General features: G+C 45.8%; 2 protein-coding genes across 2 annotated transcripts; both read right to left on the bottom strand.

Moving 5' to 3' along the window:
- Positions 1-308: 308 nt before the first annotated feature.
- Positions 309-20964, bottom strand: si:ch211-130h14.4. Its single transcript, XM_034682499.1, has 13 exons — positions 20932-20964; positions 19614-19717; positions 19285-19452; positions 16276-16356; positions 14241-14421; positions 14050-14146; positions 5062-5158; positions 2623-2694; positions 2441-2544; positions 2222-2285; positions 1862-2001; positions 542-644; positions 309-459 (listed from the first exon to the last, which is right to left on the bottom strand). Exons 2-13 carry the CDS (start codon positions 19620-19622, stop codon positions 403-405), a joined length of 1173 nt encoding a protein of 390 aa, XP_034538390.1. The 5' UTR covers positions 19623-19717; positions 20932-20964; the 3' UTR covers positions 309-402.
- LOC117811987 (calponin homology domain-containing protein DDB_G0272472-like) lies at positions 10028-13350 on the bottom strand. Its single transcript, XM_034682498.1, has one exon. It carries the CDS (start codon positions 13216-13218, stop codon positions 10222-10224), a length of 2997 nt encoding a protein of 998 aa, XP_034538389.1. The 5' UTR covers positions 13219-13350; the 3' UTR covers positions 10028-10221.
- Positions 20965-22203: the final 1239 nt, after the last annotated feature.

Genomic DNA, 22203 nt, shown 5'->3' with positions numbered 1-22203 from the left:
CAGGCGCCTCTCCGTCAGGATCAGATTCAGAGGGTTGAAGTAACGCGATCTCTGAGCAGCCGTGTATATTCAGCCAACATGTAAACATTAGATCAATGTGCTGGAGAGCCGAGGCACATCCACTTCCTGAGGGGGCGTGGTCAGAGAGAAAACAGACTGTTCTGATGAGGAATGAATAAGAGGGTTTTTCAGGCATGCCAAAATCTGATTTCAAAGTGTTTTTTTGAGCATAAACTTTAAAGACATGTTTTGGGGACCTCTTAGACCAAGATATGTTGATGAAAAAAGCGTGATATGTCCCCTTTAATAATCTAACTGCAGATGGGGGGTAAATTATTTAGAACAGCTGTTAGTTTTATAAACAGGTGAAGAAGCTCTGAAGGCATCAGAGTAAATTCATCTTCAGTAATCTGTGATTTCAGTGTAGTTCCTCCAAAACTTTACTTCACAGCCAACGACCTGAAGAAAGAGAGAGAACACAATTAGATTTAAAAAATCTCCATCTTTACAAAAACAAGGTGAACTTCAGGAATGATTTTACCTCCACATGCTTTAACAAACATAAATCTTCCATGGATAGAGGAGCAGGAGTCTCACGGCTCCATGCTGAGTCATGAAGTGAAGTCTGAGAGGAGAGAGGTCTGCTGAGGAAACATCATGTGACAGGTGAACCTCAGACTTCTTCTGTCTCCAAGAAAATAATACATTAAATTACATGTTTGGATTTTTCAAACAAGCTTTCTCAATAAGTTTGTTTTTTGTGCTCAACATTTTTAAAATGTGACTCTTTGTTATCATTGGAAAATGTTTGAGCACATTTATACAAACCAACACTTTAACATCAGAGCTGTGAGTGTCTGTGTGGATGAAACAGTGAGAGGTTCATTGAGTCTTTATATGTCATGTAATCCATCATATGGAGAAAACAAGTCCTTTATTTATTTATGTATTGATTGATTTTAAAGGAGCGTGCATATTAATTCACATTTTTGTAAATATGCCAGAGTTAATCAAAAGGCTAGTTTACATCTATAGCCCCTTACCAGATGTTAAAAAGGCTCCATAAAAAGATTAAAAAATAAATAAAAATAAAGTCAAACTTAATAAAATGAAAAAAGGAAAGAGAGAAACCAAAGCTACTGTTTGTAGTCTAAGGGCTTTTTGGGCTTCTTCAGTCCGGGCTCCTAAACTGTGGAACGACCCGCTGAAATAAGGCCAGCTGCTTCTGAATGTAAATTTTAAATCACTTCTTAAAATATCTTTTTTAAAAAGCCTTCATGACGATGTAAACATGTTAATTTACTCTTCATGTCATGTGTTCTAGTTCTTTGGAGTTCCTTTATTTATTTAAATGTATTATTATTGTTTATTTGTGTTTTTCTGTGAATCACTTTGTAACTTTGTTATAGAAATAAAGATTATTATTATTATCATTATCATGGCAGTCTTTGAGAAAGTGGCCATGGACATGACACACATGTTTAAATGATTGAATCTGTAGAAGCATTGATCTGCATGATGTGGAGGGACTGTTATTTCACCTTTACTTATAAACTCATGTTAAGGTGCAGCAAAGTTAGGACTCCCAGCATTTACATCTTGCACACAGCCGGTCTCTGCTGTCCAAGAATTAAAGGCGTCCCATTTTTGTTTCATGCACTGATGTGTGAATTGTCACTTTGTCTGCACTGTGTTGTAGGCATGCTGCACTCTGTGACCACTGCTGGCACTAAAGTCCAATAAGAACTCAGTTTCTCCTCACATTTCATGAGGAAATGTCACTTTTTTTGAAGTGAAATGTGAAACATCAGACACATTTTGCAGAAATGTTCCAAAGCAGCAGAGGGACAGTGTGAAGCACCTGGACGAGGTCTTTCTGCTCAGCTGTTTGGGGGATGCAGATCTCTCTCTCTGGACGCTCTGCGGTGGTTTCAGAGAGCAGAGAGGCGGCTGCAGGGTTTGGCTTGTTGTCTCTTGTTTGGAGTCAACACCTGGAAGTGTCTGTGGAAAAACAGCAACTCAAACAATAACTCAAATAATGAAGCGGATGAATAACCGCAGGATGATGATGGCGGTTTTACCCGCTGCGAGCTGTTGCCATGGCGTCTCCCAAAGAAACATGAAGGTTAAAAACAGATAGGTTGTGACAGCTAGGTGTCAGCTTCCATAGAGCTCTGTGCTGTTGTGTTGTGTTGTGTTGTGGATGGTTTGTGTTACTAACCAGACCTTGGTCTCCTCCTCGCTCCTCCTGCCAGCTCAGGGAGTCTGTCTCTCTGTCCAACAGTCTGGATCAGAGTTCACAGCAAGCAGAGAAAAACAAACCCGGCTCAGTTTAAGGAGGAGGATCAGCAGAGAGAGACTCCTGCTTCTGATCTGTCTCCTCTTTCACTGAACTTTACTTCAGGAGAGAAAGCTCTTTATGTCTTTGCTCATTACCAATCTTTGAGAGGAAGCCATGTGGCTCAAACACAGATCATGCATCTCTCTCAGCCTCCTCATGTAGACCTCTGCTCTCCTGCTCTTCTTTGGAATCTCAGGGAGAACCTGGACCGAGAGGAAGATGTAAACACCAGTACTTCTTCCTGTTGTTACTAATGAAGACCACATTATTAACTCACTTACCAGATCCGGCATCTTGTTCTGGAAGGTCTTCATGAAGTCAGGCTGCAGCGTTGCAAACATGGGAGCTTTGATCTGCAGGTGGCAGATATTACAATCATCTCTCATTTCCTCGTTCATGAATCAGTCAGTGATTTAAGAAGCAGAGGCCTCCCCCCTCAGATACGAGCCGGGGTAGCCGTGGTGTAAAACTCAGAGGTGTCACAGACGGTGTCATTTCCCACAGTACTAGTGTCCCATTTGGCGCCTCTGTCTCCTCCTCTAACACCCCACGCAGCGCTCACTGTCACACTAGACCACTTCCTGATGTGGGACAGCAGCACTGTAAATTCATGTGATTGATCGATACCAAACAATCCTGTGGGCCAGATCTCTGTCTGTCCTCAGAGAGAGAGACCCAGGAGCAGCTCACATACCTTCAGAGGAGTCCTTCAGGTCTGTCTCTACTTAAAGGAGCAGTACGGGGTTTTTTCACACTCTGTTTTCCTACTAACCATTTTAAAAACATGTGATGTGCTGGATATTTTATCCTAAAATTATAATTTATCACCTTAACACCAGCTTCAACCTAGCATGGTGGGGAAATCCACTCTGTAAGACTTCAGGTCTTTATTGCTGCATGTGTTTGTACGGTGAGTCCTGACTGGGATTAGAAACTTTAACATCAGAGTCTCTCTGGTTGGAACAGGTTCCCATACTGAATGTTTCATTTCATTTCAATAAGACTGGTTAGTTTTAAGTCTTTCTGTTAGATCGTACTGAAATCAAATGAAGCTCTGTGGTAACTTTTATTTTTTAAAGTTATATTTTATTTTCAATCTTTAATGCACGGGACAGCTGAGGAGAGACAGGAAACGTGGGGAGCAGAGAGCGGGGGGAGGACATGAATCCAACCTGCAACCTCTGCGATGATGGCCACAGCCTCTGCATATGGGTGCATTTAGACCACTAGGCCAACAGCGCCCCCAGTGGTAACCTTTAAAACAGCCCACAGTTACAAAGTGAAGCTGTAGTTAACGAGCATAGACTGGATATAAAATAGACGGCGTTGCTCCGCCAAAAGCCAAAAAACACAGTTCAAATGCAAAACCGTACAACGGGGTTTTTTGGCTTCAAACCGTACTGCAGCCAGAGTCTGCACTGCCCAGAATTTCTGTGGTTGCCATGGTATCAATCAGTACCTCAACTTTGACCTCCAACTGGAGTTAAGAGTTTCTGTCATTGTGCCTTCTCTGGTAATCTTCTCCTGTCCTACAGCTCAGGTCCATATCAAACCTTTAACCTGAACCCCGGATGGACACCCTCAGGTCCATATCTGGGTCTGCCCCCCACACCTTTAACCTGAACCCCGGATGGACACCCTCAGGTCCATATCTGGGTCTGCCCCCCACACCTTTAACCTGAACCCCGGATGGACACCCTCAGGTCCATATCTGGGTCTGCCCCCCACACCTTTAACCTGAACCCCGGATGGACACCCTCAGGTCCATATCTGGGTCTGCCCCCCACACCTTTAACCTGAACCCCGGATGGACACCCTCAGGTCCATATCTGGGTCTGCCCCCCACACCTTTAACCTGAACCCTGGATGGACACCCTCAGGTCCATATCTGGGTCTGCCCCCCACACCTTTAACCTGAACCCTGGATGGACACCCTCAGGTCCATATCTGGGTCTGCCCCCCACACCTTTAACCTGAACCCCGGATGGACACCCTCAGGTCCATATCTGGGTCTGCCCCCCACACCTTTAACCTGAACCCTGGATGGACACCCTCAGGTCCATATCTGGATCTGCCACACACACCTTTAACCTGAACCCCGGATGGACACCCTCAGGTCCATATCTGGGTCTGCCCCCCACACCTTTAACCTGAACCCTGGATGGACACCCTCAGGTCCATATCTGGATCTGCCACACACACCTCTAATCTGAACCCCGGATGGACATGCTGTCAGCAGCAGTGACAGGCCTCTCCTGCAGCAGAGGATCTGAGCTGTGGTGAGTCTTCCTCCTGCATGCCTGCTGGTTTTGACCGGTCCTGTCTGACCACTGTTTGCCTTCCCCGGCTCTCCCTGCTGCCGGCTCGTCGTCTGTTTGCTCGGGACAGCTTTGACACTGAGGTGAGAGAAAAATGAGTCCTGTGTGTTTGTTCATATGTGCTCACCTCAGCACCTGAGCATAACCTCATCCTCAGGGTTCTCACTGTCTCTGTCTTTACCCGTGAACCTCTTCCCTGGAATCAAACCAGGTGTTAAAATATTGATATTAAATACTCAGTCTCTGAGCTGACGGTCTGTTTGGTGTTTTAGGTCGTGCAGAGACATACGGTCACTTGTGTTGTTTCTGTGTGGGCCGTCATGTGATCTCTGCTCCAGGTGTGTTTGCCCCTCTCTGCTCTTGTTAAGTGGGATTACTGCTCCTGTGGTTTTTGACACTAACCTCAGGAAACACTGGCTCACGTCCGTCCTTCTCCTTGTTGCTGCAGAAGATCTCCTCAGCTGGACTCTCCTCTGAAGCAGACTCTTGGTTTGATAACCTTCATGCAAACACAAATTAAAAAATGAGCTATATTTATATCTGGAAGAACAAAAGACAGTTGCATGAATCATGCGTTCACCTCCTGGGTAATGACTGAAAGTTGTCTGCTTATAAACATCTTTATTATCTGCTGAACTCGCCTCCTTGTCGTGCACACTAAATGTCGAGTTGTTAATATATTGCTAATGGAGTGCTACTTTTCAAGAGTCGCCATAGTGTGCTGCAGATCACACCCGGTAACACTGCACACCCCGGTGACAACACACTTTGTCTGCTGGGTGCAAACTGTCTGTGTGGAGGCCCTCCTGAACGAGGCAGCGTTTACTCACAGAGCCGTGCAGCAGGTAACAGAGCCGTACAAACCCCAGCAGCTGTGCAGGTGAAGGAGCGACGATGTCAACTCATACATGTGCAATATTAGAGCTGACGTGTCGACAGGTCACAGAGGAGAGGTCTCTGCATGCAGTCGATTCTAAATATAAGATTGTATTTACTTTTTCAACCCTTCACCTTCTGTTGTTATTTACATGTTATTGAACAGTGTCAGAGCTCCTTATAACTTTTAAGATTTGTGTAGAGGCAGGGAAAGGTTTCCCACTGTTCACTTGGAGTGTGGGTGTGTGTGTCTGTGTGGGTGTGTGTGTCTGTGTGGGTGTGTCTGTGTGGGTGTGTGTGTCTGTGTGGGTGTGTGTGTGTGTCACTGATTGCCTAATGAATAGCACCTGCACTGCCTGTGAATCTGTTTTGCCTGGTGCAGGGAGAGAGGAGGCAGGGTGCTGCTATTTCTGTTGACCGCTGAAACTTCTTACCACCACATAGTCAAATTCTGCAAGCCTACCTCCATGAAATATATGTTTGAATTTATGTTTATCAAGTAGGTTAAATAGAACACTCAAATTGCAGTAATGGCTTCATGTTTCCTCCCTTGGAGTCAGCGCGTCAGAAAGATCCCTGTATTCCCCTCTGTGACTAATCTAGTATTCTGATAGTCATACAACAATTTGATCAAATGATATGATTCAAAGTATAATAACTAACATGAGGATTGTTGATGTGTAGTTGTTTCAGTTGTCATCTTATAAGTAGAAGTGGTAGAAGGTTAATTTGGGATTATAATCCCTGAGGTTATTGTCAGAGTTAATTGACTGGATGAGTCAGAACTTTCTTCAGTTCAACAAAGAAGAAACTGAAATGATTGTTTTTGGAGGAAGAAAGGTTAAAGGTTACTGCTCAGCTCCAATCTGCACAGATGAAATGTTCAAACCAAGCCAGAAACCTTGGTGTAGTCTTAGACTCAGACCTTCATTTCAGCAGCCACATTAAGACCATTACAAAGTCCGCCTACTATCACCTTCAGAATATATCAAGGATTAAAGGACTCATGTCTCAGCAGGATGCAGAAAAACTCCTCCATGTGTTTCTCTTTAGCAGACTAGACTACTGTAACGGGGTCTTTACAGGACTCCCTAAAGTCCATCAGAGGACTGCAGCTCATACAGAATGCTGCTGCTCGAGTCCTAACAAGGACCAACAAAGTAGACCACATCACTCCAGTTCTTAGATCTCTACACTGGCTTCCTGTCTATCAGAGAATAGACTTTAAAATCCTGCTGATGGTTTATAAAGACCTGAATGGTTTAGGCTGATCTGCTACTACTGTATGAACCACCTGGACCTCTGAGGTCCTCAGGTCCTGGTCTGCTTTCAGTCCCTAGAGTCAGAAGGAAACATGGTGAAGCAGCGTTTAGTCATTATGCCCCACATATCTGGAACACACTCCCTGAAAGCTGCAGGTCTGCTCCAACTCTCACCTCTTTAAATCAAAGACTAAGACCTTTTTATTTACCACTGCCTTCCTATCTTAGATTATTTTAACTCACTTTAAATTAACATTGAATGTTTAATATATTTCTAATGTTCATTTTCTGTTTTATTATATTTGTCTTTTTAATTCTGTTCTTTTATGCTTGTCTGAATGTGTTCATGTAAAGCACATTGAGTTGCCCTCTTGTATGAAATGTTCTATATAAATAAAGTTGCCTTGCCTTGCCTACTCATGTTGCCCAGCAGGTTCCTACAAAATAAAAGCCCCCCACACCCGCCCTGTCTTCAGCCCTTTCCCCCTCATTGGAGTAAATGTATAGTAATAGAAATGGTATGTTCTGGTCAAAGTAATTTTGCACACTTGTGAAATTCAACATGTTGAAGAGACGATGACCAGATGGCCTCAAAGATAGAAAATTACTGCCCCAACTGTCCGATAAATCACAGCAGCTAATAACAAAGATAAAAATATCCACAGAGCCGGACAGATTGGAGGATCTGGCCTGGAACTTCAAAACACAAACACAGTCCGGACTCTGCAGACTCCAGATCCTGGCTGCAGATTTAATTGCTTTTATTTTGGGTATTTGTTATGGATGTGGGGAATGTGCCCGTGCAGGGAGGTGGAAGGAGGGAGGGAGGGATGGAGGGAGGTGCAGGAAGGTGCAAGGAGGGAGGGAGGGAGGTGCAGGAAGGTGCAGGGAGGGAGGTGGAGGGAGGGAGGGAGGGAGGGAGGGAGATGGAGGGAGGTGCAGGGAGGTGGAGAGAGGTGCACGGAGGTGGAGGGAGGGAGGGAGGGAGGGAGGGAGGTGCAGGGAGGTGGAGAGAGGTGCACGGAGGTGGAGGGAGGGAGGGAGGTGCAGGGAGGTGGAGGGAGGGAGGTGGAGGTGGAGGGAGGGAGGGAGGGAGGGGGAGGGAGGTGGAGGGAGGTGGAGGGAGATGGAGGGAGGGATGGAGGGAGGTTCAGGGAGGGGGAGGTAGGTGCAGCGAGGTGCAGGGAGTTGCAGGGAGGTGCAGGGAGGGAGGTGGCAGGAGGTGGAGGGAGGGAGGGGGAGGGAGGTGGAGGGAGGTGGAGGGAGGGAGGTGGAGGGAGGTGGAGGAGGGAGGGGGAGGGAGGTGGAGGGAGGTGGAGGGAGGTGCAGGGAGGTGGAGGGAGGGAGGGAGGGAGGTGCAGGGAGGTGGAGGGAGGGTGGGAGGTGGAGGGAGGGAGGGAGGTGGAGGGAGATGGAGGGAGGGATGGAGGGAGGTGCAGGGAGGGATGGAGGGAGGTGCAGGGAGGTGCAGGGAGTTGGAGGGAGGGATGGAGGGAGTTGCAGGGAGGGGGAGGTAGGTGCAGGGAGGTGTAGGGAGTTGCAGGGAGGTGCAGGGAGTTGGAGGGAGGGATGGAGGGAGTTGCAGGGAGGGGGAGGTAGGTGCAGGGAGGTGCAGGGAGTTGCAGGGAGGTGCAGGGAGTTGCAGGGAGGTGCAGGGAGTTGCAGGGAGGTGCAGGGAGTTGCAGGGAGGGATGGAGGGAGTTGCAGGGAGGGGGAGGTAGGTGCAGGGAGGTGCAGGGAGTTGCAGGGAGGGATGGAGGGAGGGGCTGTGTGTTTGTACATAGAGAGGAGAGATTTCACACTGATGGAGGATCTGTCAGCTCAGGGCTTCACTTGCCTTCTGACTGAACTGTTAAAGCCTTGGAGTGGATGTATAGCAGCCTGATATTAACATCATACATGCTGCTTCTAAACTGAGTTCAGCCCTAATTAACAACAACGCCAACAACAGCCACACTGACCTGTTACATGTTCACAACATGTGAACACTGAGGACATCAGGGTGAGGTGAGAGGGTGAAAACTTCAACATGAGGACCCAGAGTTAAAGTAATAACCAAAACTTAATAATTCTGATAATCAGTCATCTTTGAGTTTGGACATGTTCTTGGTGTTGATGTAAAGAGACGATCACAGGAAGGCCAGGTTTTCTCAAAGAATCAGTCAGTCAGAGATCTTCATGCTCTCCAGGTTCTCTAAGAAACACATTCAATGGTGGAATTTCAAGAGCATGAACTCCGAATCAGAGTTATCTAAAGTTTAAAGTAAAGTAGAGCATCTGAAGCAGACTACAGAGTCTGACAGGCCCTCAGAGTATTAAACAGTCTGAGAGAGAACAAACTCTCCAAACTACTCAACATCTGCTCACAGCGCCGGCATGAAGTGACACCACCGGCCCGATCCCTGTACCTCTTCTCCAGAGGACATTATGACGACATCTTCCCCTGGCTGATGTTTGTCAGAGAATCAGCGAGCATCAGAGGAGGTGAGTTTCCACAACACTGAGGTCACGCCGTGTTTGGTCATCTCACTTCTACGTGAGTGATGGTCTCTCTGCTGCAGGAGGGTCCATGATAAACAAACCTCCAGAGCTGCTGCTGTTTGTTCTATAAGGCAAACAGAGACTGAGTCTCCCTGCTGACCCAACACACGAGGAAAAATGCCCCTCCAAAAACAAGACAAAAAACGTATTTCACAATACTTTCAACTTGAAATAAGCAAAAAACAATCTGCCAATAGAAGAAGTGAAAATGTTCTTGGTAAGATTTCTTAAAATAAGACGTAATATTTAGAAAACTGTGATCTTAAAATTAGCAGGGAAAACTCATTTTAAGTAATATTGTACCAGTATGTTAAAGCTTAGTGTCTCAGAATAAGACTGCAATGATAACAATTAATATTTATTCACTCAAAAATATATTTCTGCACTAATACATTTCATGTTCTTCATCTGAGATATATTCACCTTAATCTGAGTTGTATTATAGCAGCACTTCTCCAGGGTTAAGACCATCTTGTTCTTGAAATAAGGAGAGTGAATAAGTGATGGTAGGCTAATAAAACAAACACTCATTTTTAACATTGTTAAGTAACACCATGAAAATGATATCAGATGGAATAATAGGAAATAAAGTGATAGATTAAAACCTTTCCACTCTCTCTACTAACAACTGAATCAGACACGCAGGAATCCAACTTTAAAGAAATAACTTTCATTCTAAGAATTTAATGTTAAAGTTGTTTTTTTTTTTATTGATATTTTTTAGACTTGATGCATTTTTTACTATTCTAAAGGGTTTTTTTTCAAAGTTGATTATGATGGGAAGAAACCGGAGAACCCGGAGTAAACCCGTGCAGACACAGAGGAACATGTTACTCTGTGTCTGCCTGATGGCTCCTTACAGTCTGGTTACGTTGTGGGGGATTCAGGGAATAGATGGTCTGCGGGTCTGCCACTGCATTCTCAGATGTTTGTATTGGCGGCGACTGTCAGGAGTGATGGCCTTTTTAAACCTCCTCCACAAAGACACGTTCTCCATCTCAACGAGTCTAGACTTCACTTCCAGCCTTTCAGCCTGCAGCTGGTCGTTTGAGGACTCAATAAGATCTTGAAGCTCTTTAATCCTGTTGGTACCCTGCGATGCTCTGCTTGAGACCTCTTCTTGCAGGTCCTTCACCTCCTCCCGAAGAGCCTGACTGACCTTCACCTGATCTTGTAGCTGGGTGACCTGAGATGGAATAAGCTCCTCAAGCTCTTGAATCCTGCTCTCATTTTTCATTCGCAGGGCCTTCACCTCCTGCTTCAGGGAACGTTTCTCCTCCTCCAGATTCTGAACCTGCTTCAGGTCTCTGCTGGCTTTCTGTTGAACCTCCCGCCTAAAGTCCTCCTGTTCTCTCTGGAGGGTGTCAGCCCTCAGCCTTTCAGCCTGCAGCTGGTTCTTTAAGGACTCGACAAGATGTTGGAGCTCTTTAATCTTGTTCTCCTGTAATGCTCTGCTTGAGGCTAGCTTGCCGTCCAGATCCAGGTTCTCTCTCTGCACGTCGGTGTTGGTCTTCCTCCTGAAGTGCTCCTGATCCTTCCTCATCACCCTGGCCATCTCATCCCTCTCCTGTTTGGCCTCCTCCAGGCTTGTCTGGAGGTAGCGAGTCATCACATTATTATTTTGCTGATGCTGTTCCTTAGCAACAAGCTCCTCCAGCTCTTTAATCTTAATATCTTTCATCTGCAGGGCCTTCGCCTCTGGAGAAAGTCCCTTCACCTCCAGTTTCTGAACCTGCTTCAGGTCTCTGCTGGCTTTTTCTTGTCCTACAGGGGGGCGTTCTTGCTTAAAGTCCTCCTTTTCCTTCTGGAGGGTGTCAGCCCTCAGTCTTTCAGCCTGCAGCTGGTTCTTTAGGTCCTCCAGCTGCACGTCGGTGTTGGACCCTACTCTCAAGTCTACCATCTCCTGATCCTGTCTCCTCAACCTCTGGGCCATCTCATCCCGCTCCTGTTTGGCCTCGTCCAGGCTTGTCTGCAGGTTGCGAGACAACACCATCGTATTTTTCAGCTTGATGTCCTGAGATGCAATAATGGAATCCAGGGAATCTTTCTCCATCTTCATATTCTGAACCTGCTTCAGGTCTCTGCTGGCTTTTTCTTTTACCTCCTTTCTAAAATCCTCCTGTTCTTTCTGGAGGGTGTCAGACTTCAGTCTTTCAGCCTGCAGCTGGTTCTTTAATTCCTCCAGCTCGTTGGTGTTGGACCCTACTCTCAAGTCTACCATCTCCTGCTCCTTTCTCCTCAACCTCTGGGCCATCTCATCCCTCTCCTGTTTGGCCTCCTCCAGGCTTGTCTGGAGGTAGCGAGTCATCACATTATTCTTTTTCTGATGCTGTTCCCGAGCAATTAGCTCCTCCAGCTCTTTAATCTTGAGATCTTTCATCTGCAGGGCCTTCGCCTCTGGAGAAAGTCCCTTCACCTCCAGATTCTGAACCTGCTTCAGGTCTCTGCTGGCTCTCTCTTGTCCTCCAGGGGGGCGTTCTTGCATAAAGTTCTCCTTTTCCTTCTGGAGGGTGTCAGCCCTCAGCCTTTCAGCCTGCAGCTGGTTCTTTAGGTCCTCCAGCTGCACGTCGGTGTTGGACCCTACTCTCAAGTCTACCATCTCCTGCTCCTTTCTCCTCAACCTCTCTGCCATCTCATCCCGCTCCTGTTTGGCCTCGTCCAGGCTTGTCTGCAGGTAGCGAGACGACACCATCTTATTTTTCAGTTTGATGTCCTGAGATGCAATAATGGAATCCAGGGAATCTTTCTCCATCTTCATATTCTGAACCTGCTTCAGGTCTCTGCTGGCTTTTTCTTTTACCTCCTTTCTAAAATCCTCCTGTTCTTTCTGGAGGGTGTCAGACTTCAGTCTTTCAGCCTGCAGCTGGTTCTTTAATTCCTCCAGCTCGTTGGTGTTGGACCCTACTCTCAAGTCTACCATCTCCTGCTCCTTTCTCCTCAACCTCTGGGCCATCTCATCCCTCTCCTGTTTGGCCTCCTCCAGGCTTGTCTGGAGGTAGCGAGTCATCACAGTATTCTTTTGCTGATGCTGTTCCCGAGCAATTAGCTCCTCCAGCTCTTTAATCTTGAGATCTTTCATCTGCAGGGCCTTCGCCTCTGGAGAAAGTCCCTTCACCTCCAGATTCTGAACCTGCTTCAGGTCTCTGCTGGCTCTCTCTTGTCCTCCAGGGAGGCGTTCTTGCATAAAGTTCTCCTTTTCCTTCTGGAGGGTGTCAGCCCTCAGCCTTTCAGCCTGCAGCTGGTTCTTCAGGTCCTCCAGCTGCACGTCGGTGTTGGACCCTACTCTCAAGTCTACCATCTCCTGCTCCTTTCTCCTCAACCTCTCTGCCATCTCATCACGCTCCTGTTTGGCCTCGTCCAGGCTTGTCTGCAGGTAGCGAGACGACACCATCTTATTTTTCAGTTTGATGTCCTGAGATGCAATAATGGAATCCAGGGAATCTTTCTCCATCTTCATATTCCGAACCTGCTTCAGGTCTCTGCTGTTTTTTTCTTTTACCTCCTTCCTAAATTCCTCCTGTTCCTTCTGCAGGGTGTCAGACCTCAGTCTTTCAGCCTGCAGCTGGTTCTTTAAATCCTCCAGCTGCACGTCGGTGTCGTTCTCCCTCCTCATGTCTTCCTGCTCCTTTCTCCTCAACCTCTCTGCCATCTCATCCCTCTCCTGTTGGGCCTCGTCCAGGCTTGTCTGGAGGTTGTGAGACACCACCATCTTCTTTTGCAGCTTGATGTCAGCCTTCAGCCTTTCATCCCTCAGCTGCTTGTCCTTAATCTCAACAAGATCTTTGAGCTCTCTAATCTTGTTGAGCATCACCTCAGCCTCCGTCTCCTTGTCCATGGTTTCAGCCCTGCTCAGGGACTCTGAGTTCCTCTTGTTGTCCATATGTAATCTTGGGGTTAGTTGGTGTCTTGAATGTAGACCAGTTTAAAGTCACGAGCCTTGCTGACCGCTTGTCTCAGGTTGGATCTGTGAACTGCTGAGGGTTTGAGGCTTGGTTTACAATGTTTGAAACCCTTTACTAATATGACATCACAAGGAGATCTGCCTTTGATGTTGCTCCTAGTAAATCCCTATGACCTCATAGTTTTCTTGTCACACACTCACTGTTGCTAAGCGCCGTTGGAGTGGCTGCTTGTTGCAGCAGCTCATTCATTTAGAATTTAGAAGTAATTTAAAGAAACAGTGTCTGAAAGCTGAAACCCACCCTTAAAAACAACTTCTCTTTCTTTCTTTCTTTTATCAGTGGATCTGTTTTCTGATAGATCCTCCAAATAAAAGTCATTTCCTTAAATCAAGTAAAGGGTTTGTCTTAAATCAAGATTATCCATCTTCTACAAATAAGATATCAGCTTGAAAAATGTCTGAAATGTTAAATAAACCTTATTTCTTCTAAATTAAAACTCAAAACAAGATCATTTCATGACTGTTTGACTGAACAAGATATTCAAGATGTCTTAAAACAAGTCCCTCTATCTCTCTCAAATGTTCCTTGTTCAGTAAATTTATCTTAAATCAAGAGGGAGAAGACATTTAGACTAAACATGAGAATATTTCACTTGGTAAGATTTGGAGTTTTTGCAGTGTTAAGACCAAAACATGTGAATATACTGCATGTGTTCAAATATATATACATTAGTGGGCCGCCACAATCCGGGGATCTCTTTGGATCTTTGAAATGTGGAACAAAAAGAGAACACAGAGAGTCGTCTTCACCTGGAGTTAGAACTGTCGTCCTCTTCTCTCTGGTCTTCAGTCGGGCAGAGACCTGGTACTGATCTCTCCAAATCTGCTGCAGGTCTGCTCTCCAGCACTGTTAATATAAAGTCAACACACCACACAGTCACATCTCCAGTTTGATCATCATAGCTCTAAAAAGAAGGATGTATATCAAACTCTGACTTCACCCCTTCTCCTGACTTCCTCCAGACTTCTCTGCAGCTCTGACGGGTGACCTCCGTACTGGAAGCGTCCATAAAAGTCCTCCAAGTCCCGGTGGGTTTGAAGGTGTCCACGCTCTGCCAACTGCCTCTGGAGGTCAAAGATCTCAGAGGAGGAACACAGAGACAGAGAACTTTGTCTGTCAAACTGAGGGAAGACACAGGATGAAAACCCGTAACCTTAATATCTTTAAAAAAAATCACATGTATATATAAAACAAGAATTCACCCCCTGTGAGAGTGAGCAGGTGTACAAATGAGCTCTTTAGACTTTTCTCTTTTTGTCCACCAGGCTGAAAACATGTTATTTCTGCTGAATATTTTTCACATGTTCCAACATTTCTGAAAGAGAGCAGGATGAGAGGACAACATCAGGGGAGACCACTTTGTCCTCATTGATACAAAGATCAACACAAACTGAACGTTCCTCACAGGAGCTTTAAACTTTGTCAGGATTCAAGTCAGTCAAATCAGCTGACTTCACTTGTCTGTACTTTTAGATTTGTACCACAGGTTTGTTGCCGAGGTAATCTTTACTTTCTGCAGTGAATTCTTTTTTAAAGAAGCTCCAGTTAAACAAACTAGTTTTCTCCTTTGGAAACTTTTAATGTAGCTCAGCTTCTTTCAGAGAGACGTGATTGGAAGCTTGAAAAAACTCTGCTTTAGGAAACACGTCACTTCATTTAAGATTAGTTTAAAATGACGTGTTCTTAAAGAACTGTTTGTTTCAATGTTTTTTAAAATCAAGAGGCTGTCTTGACCCAGAGGAACATTTTACTGCTCAAGGTTTTCTCTTCTCAGTCTCTGGAGACAAAACTGAGATTCTCCCTTCAGCCTCATTCAAGTTTCAATTCTTCTCATTAGTTTCTCCTAAAATTCACCAGGAGAAATAGTTGAGACCATGACATGAGTCTTATTTGAGTCTTAAATGAGAGATCTCATTAATGGCTGATTTTCTTCTCTTTTTTAAATATATTTTTTGCCTTTATTTATCAGGACAGCTGAAGGGAGACAGGTAATGTGGGGAGCAGTGAGCGGGGGAAGACATGCAGGAAATGGTCGACTAGCCGGGAATCGAACCCGCTACCCCTGTGACGAGGACTGTAGCTTCTGTATGTGGGGCGCTTAGACCGCTAGGCCACCAGCGCCCACAGAATCTGCCCCTTTAATTATAATAATCTGGCTAAATCCGGTCGGCCCATTTGCGGCCCATATTTGAAATAAACCGTCGGTCAGACCTGGGATGAAATCTCTATCTGTTGCAGTTTCTCTCAAATCCACTAAATCTTTGTGAAGTGGTTTTGTTCCACACAGACTTGTAAAGGAAGGACCAGACTGTGAAGTCAAAGAAGAGATCAGTTCACATCTAAAGTCCTGATCTGAAGTGGTTCACATGTTTTAATGAGGATTGTAACTTTGTGGATAATTCCATTGTAATCTTAATTTTGCAGGGCTCTATAAATGTTGATGGAAAGATGAGCTCAGGCTCTTTCTTTGCTCCATCTGAGCATCTCAGCTTGAGACACAAAAACTGAGTCGGACTAAAACTAATGGATGAGGTTAGACTGAGAGAGCTCCCTGATTTCTCCACCTGAGCTCAAAGGAGTCACAACACCTGAGGAATACCTGAGAACCATTTCAGACTCAGACCAGATCTCCTTTGGAACTAAAGGGAGACTAAGCTGAGACTTTTTACAACTTTTATCTGGAGGCAAGAATGAGAAACAGGAGACATAAGCTATCGTCTCATTTAGCTTTCAAACAGATCTCCTTGTTGTCTGGGAGACAGAAATGAAACACTTTGAGATCTCCTCTCTACATTTCTTTTCCTATGGGGAGGTTTTACCCCCTTGGCTCATGTGGCCGTCTCACCTTTCTTTATAATACTTCAGTGCAGTTTGTCCATGTAGATCTCTTTTTGATTCATGTCTGTGAAAAGTGCTTTTACTTTCTTTCTGACTGTCTTTTCCACATTTCTTTCAGTGCCAGGATAAAACCCTACCAGGTAGTAGCTGCTTTTGGGGAGGGTCTTCAGGTATGAGTCATCGTGCTGCAGCTTTGAGAACACCAACTTCTTTTGTTTCTGAGGGAAGAAGAGGAGAGGAGAGGAGAGGAGAGGAGAGGAGAGGAGAGGAGAGGAGAGGAGAGGAGAGGAGAGGAGAGGAGAGGAGAGGAGAGAGGAGAGGAGAGGAGAGGAGAGGAGAGGAGAGGAGAGGAGAGGAGAGGAGAGGAGAGGAGAGGAGAGGAGAGGAGAGGAGAGGAGAGGAGAGGAGAAGAGAAGGAGACAGACAGTCAGAGACGGAGCTGTGGGAATACATTCTTTCTAGTTTCAGGAGCTGGGAAACTGAGCACACAGAACAAATGAGAAGTAAACACACAGCCACAGGAAGCCATTAACTGCTGCAAGGACCAATTAGGTCCCAGCAGGTGTCCCTGCCTCTGCCTGCTTTGGTCCTGCCTCACCTCTGTGTCTGTGACGGAGCCTCTCCATCTGAGCCGAGGAAACAACACGTACTTTCATTTGTTTAGCTGCTTGAAGTAAAGGATTCCTCCTGCAGCGCCTCTAAAGTCCTTTATTGAGCTCTCTTTGTCCCCTCACCAAGTGCAAGTCATTAGAGAGGACAATTACATCCTCCTGGAGAGGCTGGGCTTTTACAGGAGGGGGAGATAAGACAGGATCTCTCTCACGTTAGACCCCCTCTATGCAGGAGCTTATTGCTCTTTTCACACCCGGTCAGAACAGAGACCAGACGGAGCGTCAAAATCTAAGTCGATCTCAGCGACAGAGGCGGATTGAAACTGTCAGAACAGAGCAGATCAAATTTAGGGATTCAACTAGAGACTGAGAGGACGGGAGTCTTATAAACAACAAATATACAAATGTCAGCAGCACTTCTGATAAATCCTTAATGCCACTGAGTTTATGGCAGTGCCAGATTTGACCTAAAAACATTGTTTTATTTCATTTCACAGAGTTTTATTTCCCCTTGGACTTCCACATTCTGCATTTTAAAGGTCTGATTCTAATTATTTCTAAAGTTAAACTATATCAAAGACCATAATAATAAAAGCCTGATGTTTATAAAGTTCAACCAGCAGAAGAAACCAATATATTTACAATAAAATCTAATAGTCTCTGAGTCTTTCACATGACCTGTACAGCAGGTTTACAATGACTGATCTTAAAGTTCCCGTTCAGTTGAACTGTCAGGTTACTGAAGTTATGTTTAGTTTAGTTTAGAAAACTTTAATGTCCTCCAAGAGGTAATTTGTGGTACAGCTTTAAAAAACACAAAGATACATCAGACACACACAACAAAATGATCCAGGCCACTCATAGTAGCTGTTTCACAGTAGTAGTCAGTGCTAGCCCAATTTAAACAACAATCACAGTTTAAATCCAAATAAATAAAATAACATTGGTGTGCTTATAGACAACCTTAATAAACTAGATCACCTTGTGCATCTTATTTAACTGAGTTATTGCCTTTAATGAGTTTTTAGCAGGATGTTTTCTTATCTTTGGGTATCCATACCTCCGGCCAGAAGGGAGAAGCTGAAACTCCGGTGATGTTGAAATAAAACACCAGATTTCATGATTACATGATTATGAACACCTGAACAAACCACATATACATACAGAGGCTAAAGTCTGCTAGCTTGACTTCCAGCATTGACCCTTTGCTTCATGTCATCCTCCACTCTCTACTCCCCTCACTTCCTGTCTCTCTTACGCTGCTCTATCTAATGAAGGTGAATACAGCCTGCAATCAGAGTAATGTCCTCTGTCCTGCTCAGTCTGTCTCACCAGCTGTCAGGGTAAGTGTCTGAAGACCATCTCCGATAGAGGGAGGCCATGTTCTTGTCTTAAAGACATAAAGGCTCAGTGGATTGAGTTGCAGCTGCATGTGTTGCTCTGATTTGCATGCCACCTGAGGAGTAAAGAGAGAAGTGAAGGTGTTGCAGGGTTGTGTATTTGAGCCCAGAAGGAGTGGAAGCCTAACAGGGGTCTGTGGGAAAAACCAGAGTCTTCAGGAAATGAACTGAACCCACTGAAGTGAGTCCATATCTTTAATTTCACAGCTCATGTCCCTGAAGTGGGGCGGCTGAGGCTCAGAGGCAGACCGGGTCTTCTATACATGAAGAGGTGATGTGTTGTTCTTCCTGTCCTCTTGTTGAGTGGGGGGGGTTTGTATGTCTGAGTATATTTCATGTGGGACTACCTCCCCCCTTGTACATCAATGGTGAATGTGTGGAGAGGGTCCACATCTCTGCAGACCTCTCCTGGTCTGTGAACACCACAGTTGGTAAAGAAGGCCCAGCAGTGGTTACACTTCCTGAGGGTGCTCAGGATGGAACATCTGAACACACAGCTGCTGGTGACCTTCTGTCGTTCCTCCATTGAGACCCTGCTGACCCACACTGTCACGGTGTGGTCCTCCAGCTGCACTGAGGCCGACCGGAAGAGGTTCCAGAGGGTTAACACAGCTCAGAAGATCATCGGCTGCCCTCTGCCCTCCCTGAGGGACATCTACAGTTCCTGCTGTCTCAGCAGAGCCAGGAACATCCTGAAGGACACCACTCACCCCGGGTTCCACCTCTCTGACCTGTTGCTTTGTGGCAGACGCTACAGGTCTATACGGTCCAGAACCAACAGACTAAGGGACAGCTTCTCCCCCAAAGGGGTCACCATACACAACTCAAACCTGCACTGACATAACCCGGCCTGATGACACTCCCCCGTACAATAACCACCTCCACTCTCTGTGCAATATTCATGATTCATTTATTTATTAATCCAACCACCCTGCACTGATATCCTGTCTTTGTTTTCTTTCTTTTCTTTCTTTTCTTTGTGCAACAACATCGACCTCTTGTGTTGTTATAATATATTGTGTGTGCACTTTAAAGGAGCAGCTCTCCCAAATCTCATTTGTACTATAAAGGCTTTCAATTCAACCTCAATTAAATTGAAAAGACTTTCACACTAAAGTCAAACAGATGAATGTACCTGTTTATTCTGATCCTCTGACTCTGCCCGGGCGGCCTCACGTCTCTGCAGCAGCTGAGATCTCTGCTGGGATCTCTGAGAGCTGACTTTGTCCTCCAGCAGGGCAGCATACCGGCGACTGAGAGTGTCTCTTAAACGGTGCATGTTCCAGTAAGCCTCTAGATGGCGCTGGAGGATAGACAGAGAAACAGCTCAGAGTGAGTGAGGAGGCAGAGAGCAGAGTGATGATGGAGATCAGGAGATAAAGAGGAAAAAGCAGGAGGAGTTCTTCCTCTCTGTTGATGGCAGGAAAGAAAGAGTGTTTCAATGAGACATCAGTGTTTTTCAACCTGCTCCATCTTAGCCTGAAGTCGTGCCTCGGCCTCCTGGTCCTGGTCTGGACCGTGGTTTGGTGTGGCTTTCTTCCTCCGGGTCTTGCCTCTGACTCCATCCCCTGCCGATCAACAGTAAAACCCTGATTTAGATGCAGTGGGAGTGAGTCAGTCAGCTCGCCTGAAGATTAAAAAAAGAATTCATTTTTGGTAATCCCTCTCGTCTGCCAAAAGCATCCTCCCACACAACAGCCTGACATTGTGTTCTCAGAAAAGAAGGATACGCAGGAGGAATGTGCCCACCTCCTCTCCTGCAAATCCCTGACTTGATTTCCTGCAGCGTTTCTCTAGAAAGCAATTTTTGTAAAGCTATGATCTGCCCTGAGCATATCACGGGGCGGCAGTGTCTCTGTTTAATCCTGGTGAGCCCTGGGACCACACAGATGTCACCAGTGGAAGTTTTTTGGGGCAGATTTCAGGGGGAAGTATGAAATGTTGTCCAAGTGAAGACTACTCCACATTACAAACCATTCATCCCCTGTTTCTTCATCTTGAAGACACATTTGCTTAAATTTGCATGTTGTTGTTTTCTTCCTCTCCTCTCTTTGTTTGTGGTTTGTGAATGCAAACACTAAGAGCTGCCATCAACTGTGTTTATCCTGAGACCAGACACAAACACAGGAACACATGTTTCTATCAGGCTCTCTCTGCAGGGAAGCTCTGATTATGTTTGCAGACATGTCCCGTCTAAAACTCAAGACCTCTCATGAGTTAAAGACTCTTTAAGACACTGTTTTGTGTGCTTGTTGTGTGTTGTAACCTATTTTGTGCTGCCGTCTTGGCCAGGTCACTCTTGAAAAAGAGGTTTTAAATCTCAATGAGTCTCTTACCTGGTTAAAGAAAGAAAGAAAGAAAAGAAAGAAGACCTGACACACATCAGTCCCAGATCAAAACATCACAACAGATCACAGATTCAGTGAGGAGCCGTTTGGGAGCTGACTCTTCTTCCTGAGCTGAGCCGAATGATCTGGACCTGAGACCCGGGTCACGCCTGGACAGCACTTTCTGTGTTCCTGTGCTGGTGTCAGACTGAGTCAGGGTCTGCTTCAGGGTGGACGGAGAATCTTTGCTCCACATCTGTTTGTTTATTTCTACTTTTAAGAGTCAGCTCCAAACTTTCCTTTTTGATAAAAAGCTTATAGTTAGAGCTGGATCAGGCTTGGACCAGGTCTTAGTTATGCTGCTATAGGCTTAGACTGACACACTGGGATCCTGTCTTTCCCTCTTCCCCCTCATCCTTCACTTTAACTCTTCCTGTCCCATTAAAGTTACTAACCATAGACCTTTCTGGAGTCCCTGAGCTCCCTTGTCTCGTAGGTTCCTCTGGATCTCTGCTGCTGTGGACGTGGTCCAGACTCCAACTGCTACAACTACTACTATCCGTCTCCCCACTATCATCTCTCTCTCTCTTCATCTCCCTCTATCCCTCTCTCCAACACGGTCTCAGCAGATGTGTGTCTAACATGAGTCTGGTCCTGCTGGAGGTTTCTGCCTGTTAAAGGAAGTTTGTCCTCTCCTCTGTAACTAGCTAAATACTGTGAGGTGTAATGCTCATGGTGGATTAAGGTGGGGTCAGACTGAGTCTGATCTGGTCTTGGTGTTGGGTCTCTGTTCATAATGTGACATAGAGAGGTCTAGACCTGCTCTGTTTGTGAAAGCGTCTTGAGATAAGGTACAAATAAAGATTGATTGATGTCCTTCCTGAGTCTTGATACCTGCTGCAGGTCAGGCGTCCTTCAGGATGATCGTAAAGATGAGGTCAAAGGTCTTTATTTACTGAGTCAGATTATCTGGTGTGAGATTACAGCTGAGGAGCATCAGGAGAGAAAGGATGCAGCATGTTTTAATGGCCGCCCTGTGCTCTCTGATCTGTCTCCTTCTCTCTGAGGTCGCCTTGTTTCTGGGAAATGACTTGATCTCAGGCTGCCACTGAATGAAGACGTAACCAAAGTTTATGAGCCGAGAGCGTTCAGGAAGTGTCTGCTTTGTCTGTCCTGACAAAAGCTGCAGGAAAACAAGGATTTATCAGCTCTGTTGCCACAGTGACGCTCACACGGTGAAAAGGGACCTGCAGTTCTGTGCCCTCTCTGCTGTGTTCAAAGTGTCAGCGACGGGGCCAAGGCAGCATCCATCTGTGCTCCCCACCGCCAACACAAATCAGCTGAGGAGAATACAGCTGTCCTGCTGGAACACGTCACCCTGCCAGACACAGAGCGTGATTCTGCAGAGAGGTGGACAGAAGCCTGCAGGCGTTTCTATTTCTCTCTTTACTTTGGATCCAAAAGGAGAAAGGCAGATGGGATGGGATGATCAGAAACACTGCAGACAGAAATAGAACATGGAGAAGAGATGCTGCAGGTGGAAACAGGAGCAGTTGGTGGCAGAGGATGAAAAGACAGAGCTGAGAAGAAAGACCTGCAGAGTGTGTGGAGAGAGAGAGAGAGAGAGAGAGAGAGAGAGAGAGAGAGAGAGAGAGAGAGAGAGAGAGAGAGAGAGAGAGAGAGAGAGAGAGAGAGAGAGAGAGAGAGAGAAAGACCTCAAAGGCTGT

Source organism: Notolabrus celidotus, chromosome 4, assembly GCF_009762535.1.
Source record: "Notolabrus celidotus isolate fNotCel1 chromosome 4, fNotCel1.pri, whole genome shotgun sequence".
Taxonomy (NCBI): domain Eukaryota; kingdom Metazoa; phylum Chordata; class Actinopteri; order Labriformes; family Labridae; genus Notolabrus; species Notolabrus celidotus.
The sequence above is the reverse complement of the archived record's forward strand: the minus strand, read 5'-3'. Positions and strand labels throughout refer to the sequence as shown.

What these genes read in the sequence shown, in the direction of transcription:
- LOC117811987 (XM_034682498.1), bottom strand. Translation starts at nt 13,218, where the DNA reads ATGGACAACAAGAGGAACTCAGAGTCCCTGAGCAGGGCTGAAACCATG.
- si:ch211-130h14.4 (XM_034682499.1), bottom strand. An exon ending in CCAAAAGCAGCTACTACCTG is followed by an intron (nt 14,422 to 16,275) that starts GTAGGGTTTTAT and finishes GTCTTCCCTCAG; the next exon opens with TTTGACAGACAAAGTTCTCT. An exon ending in AGCAGAAAGACCTCGTCCAG is followed by an intron (nt 645 to 1,861) that starts GTGCTTCACACT and finishes ATGTTTCCTCAG; the next exon opens with CAGACCTCTCTCCTCTCAGA.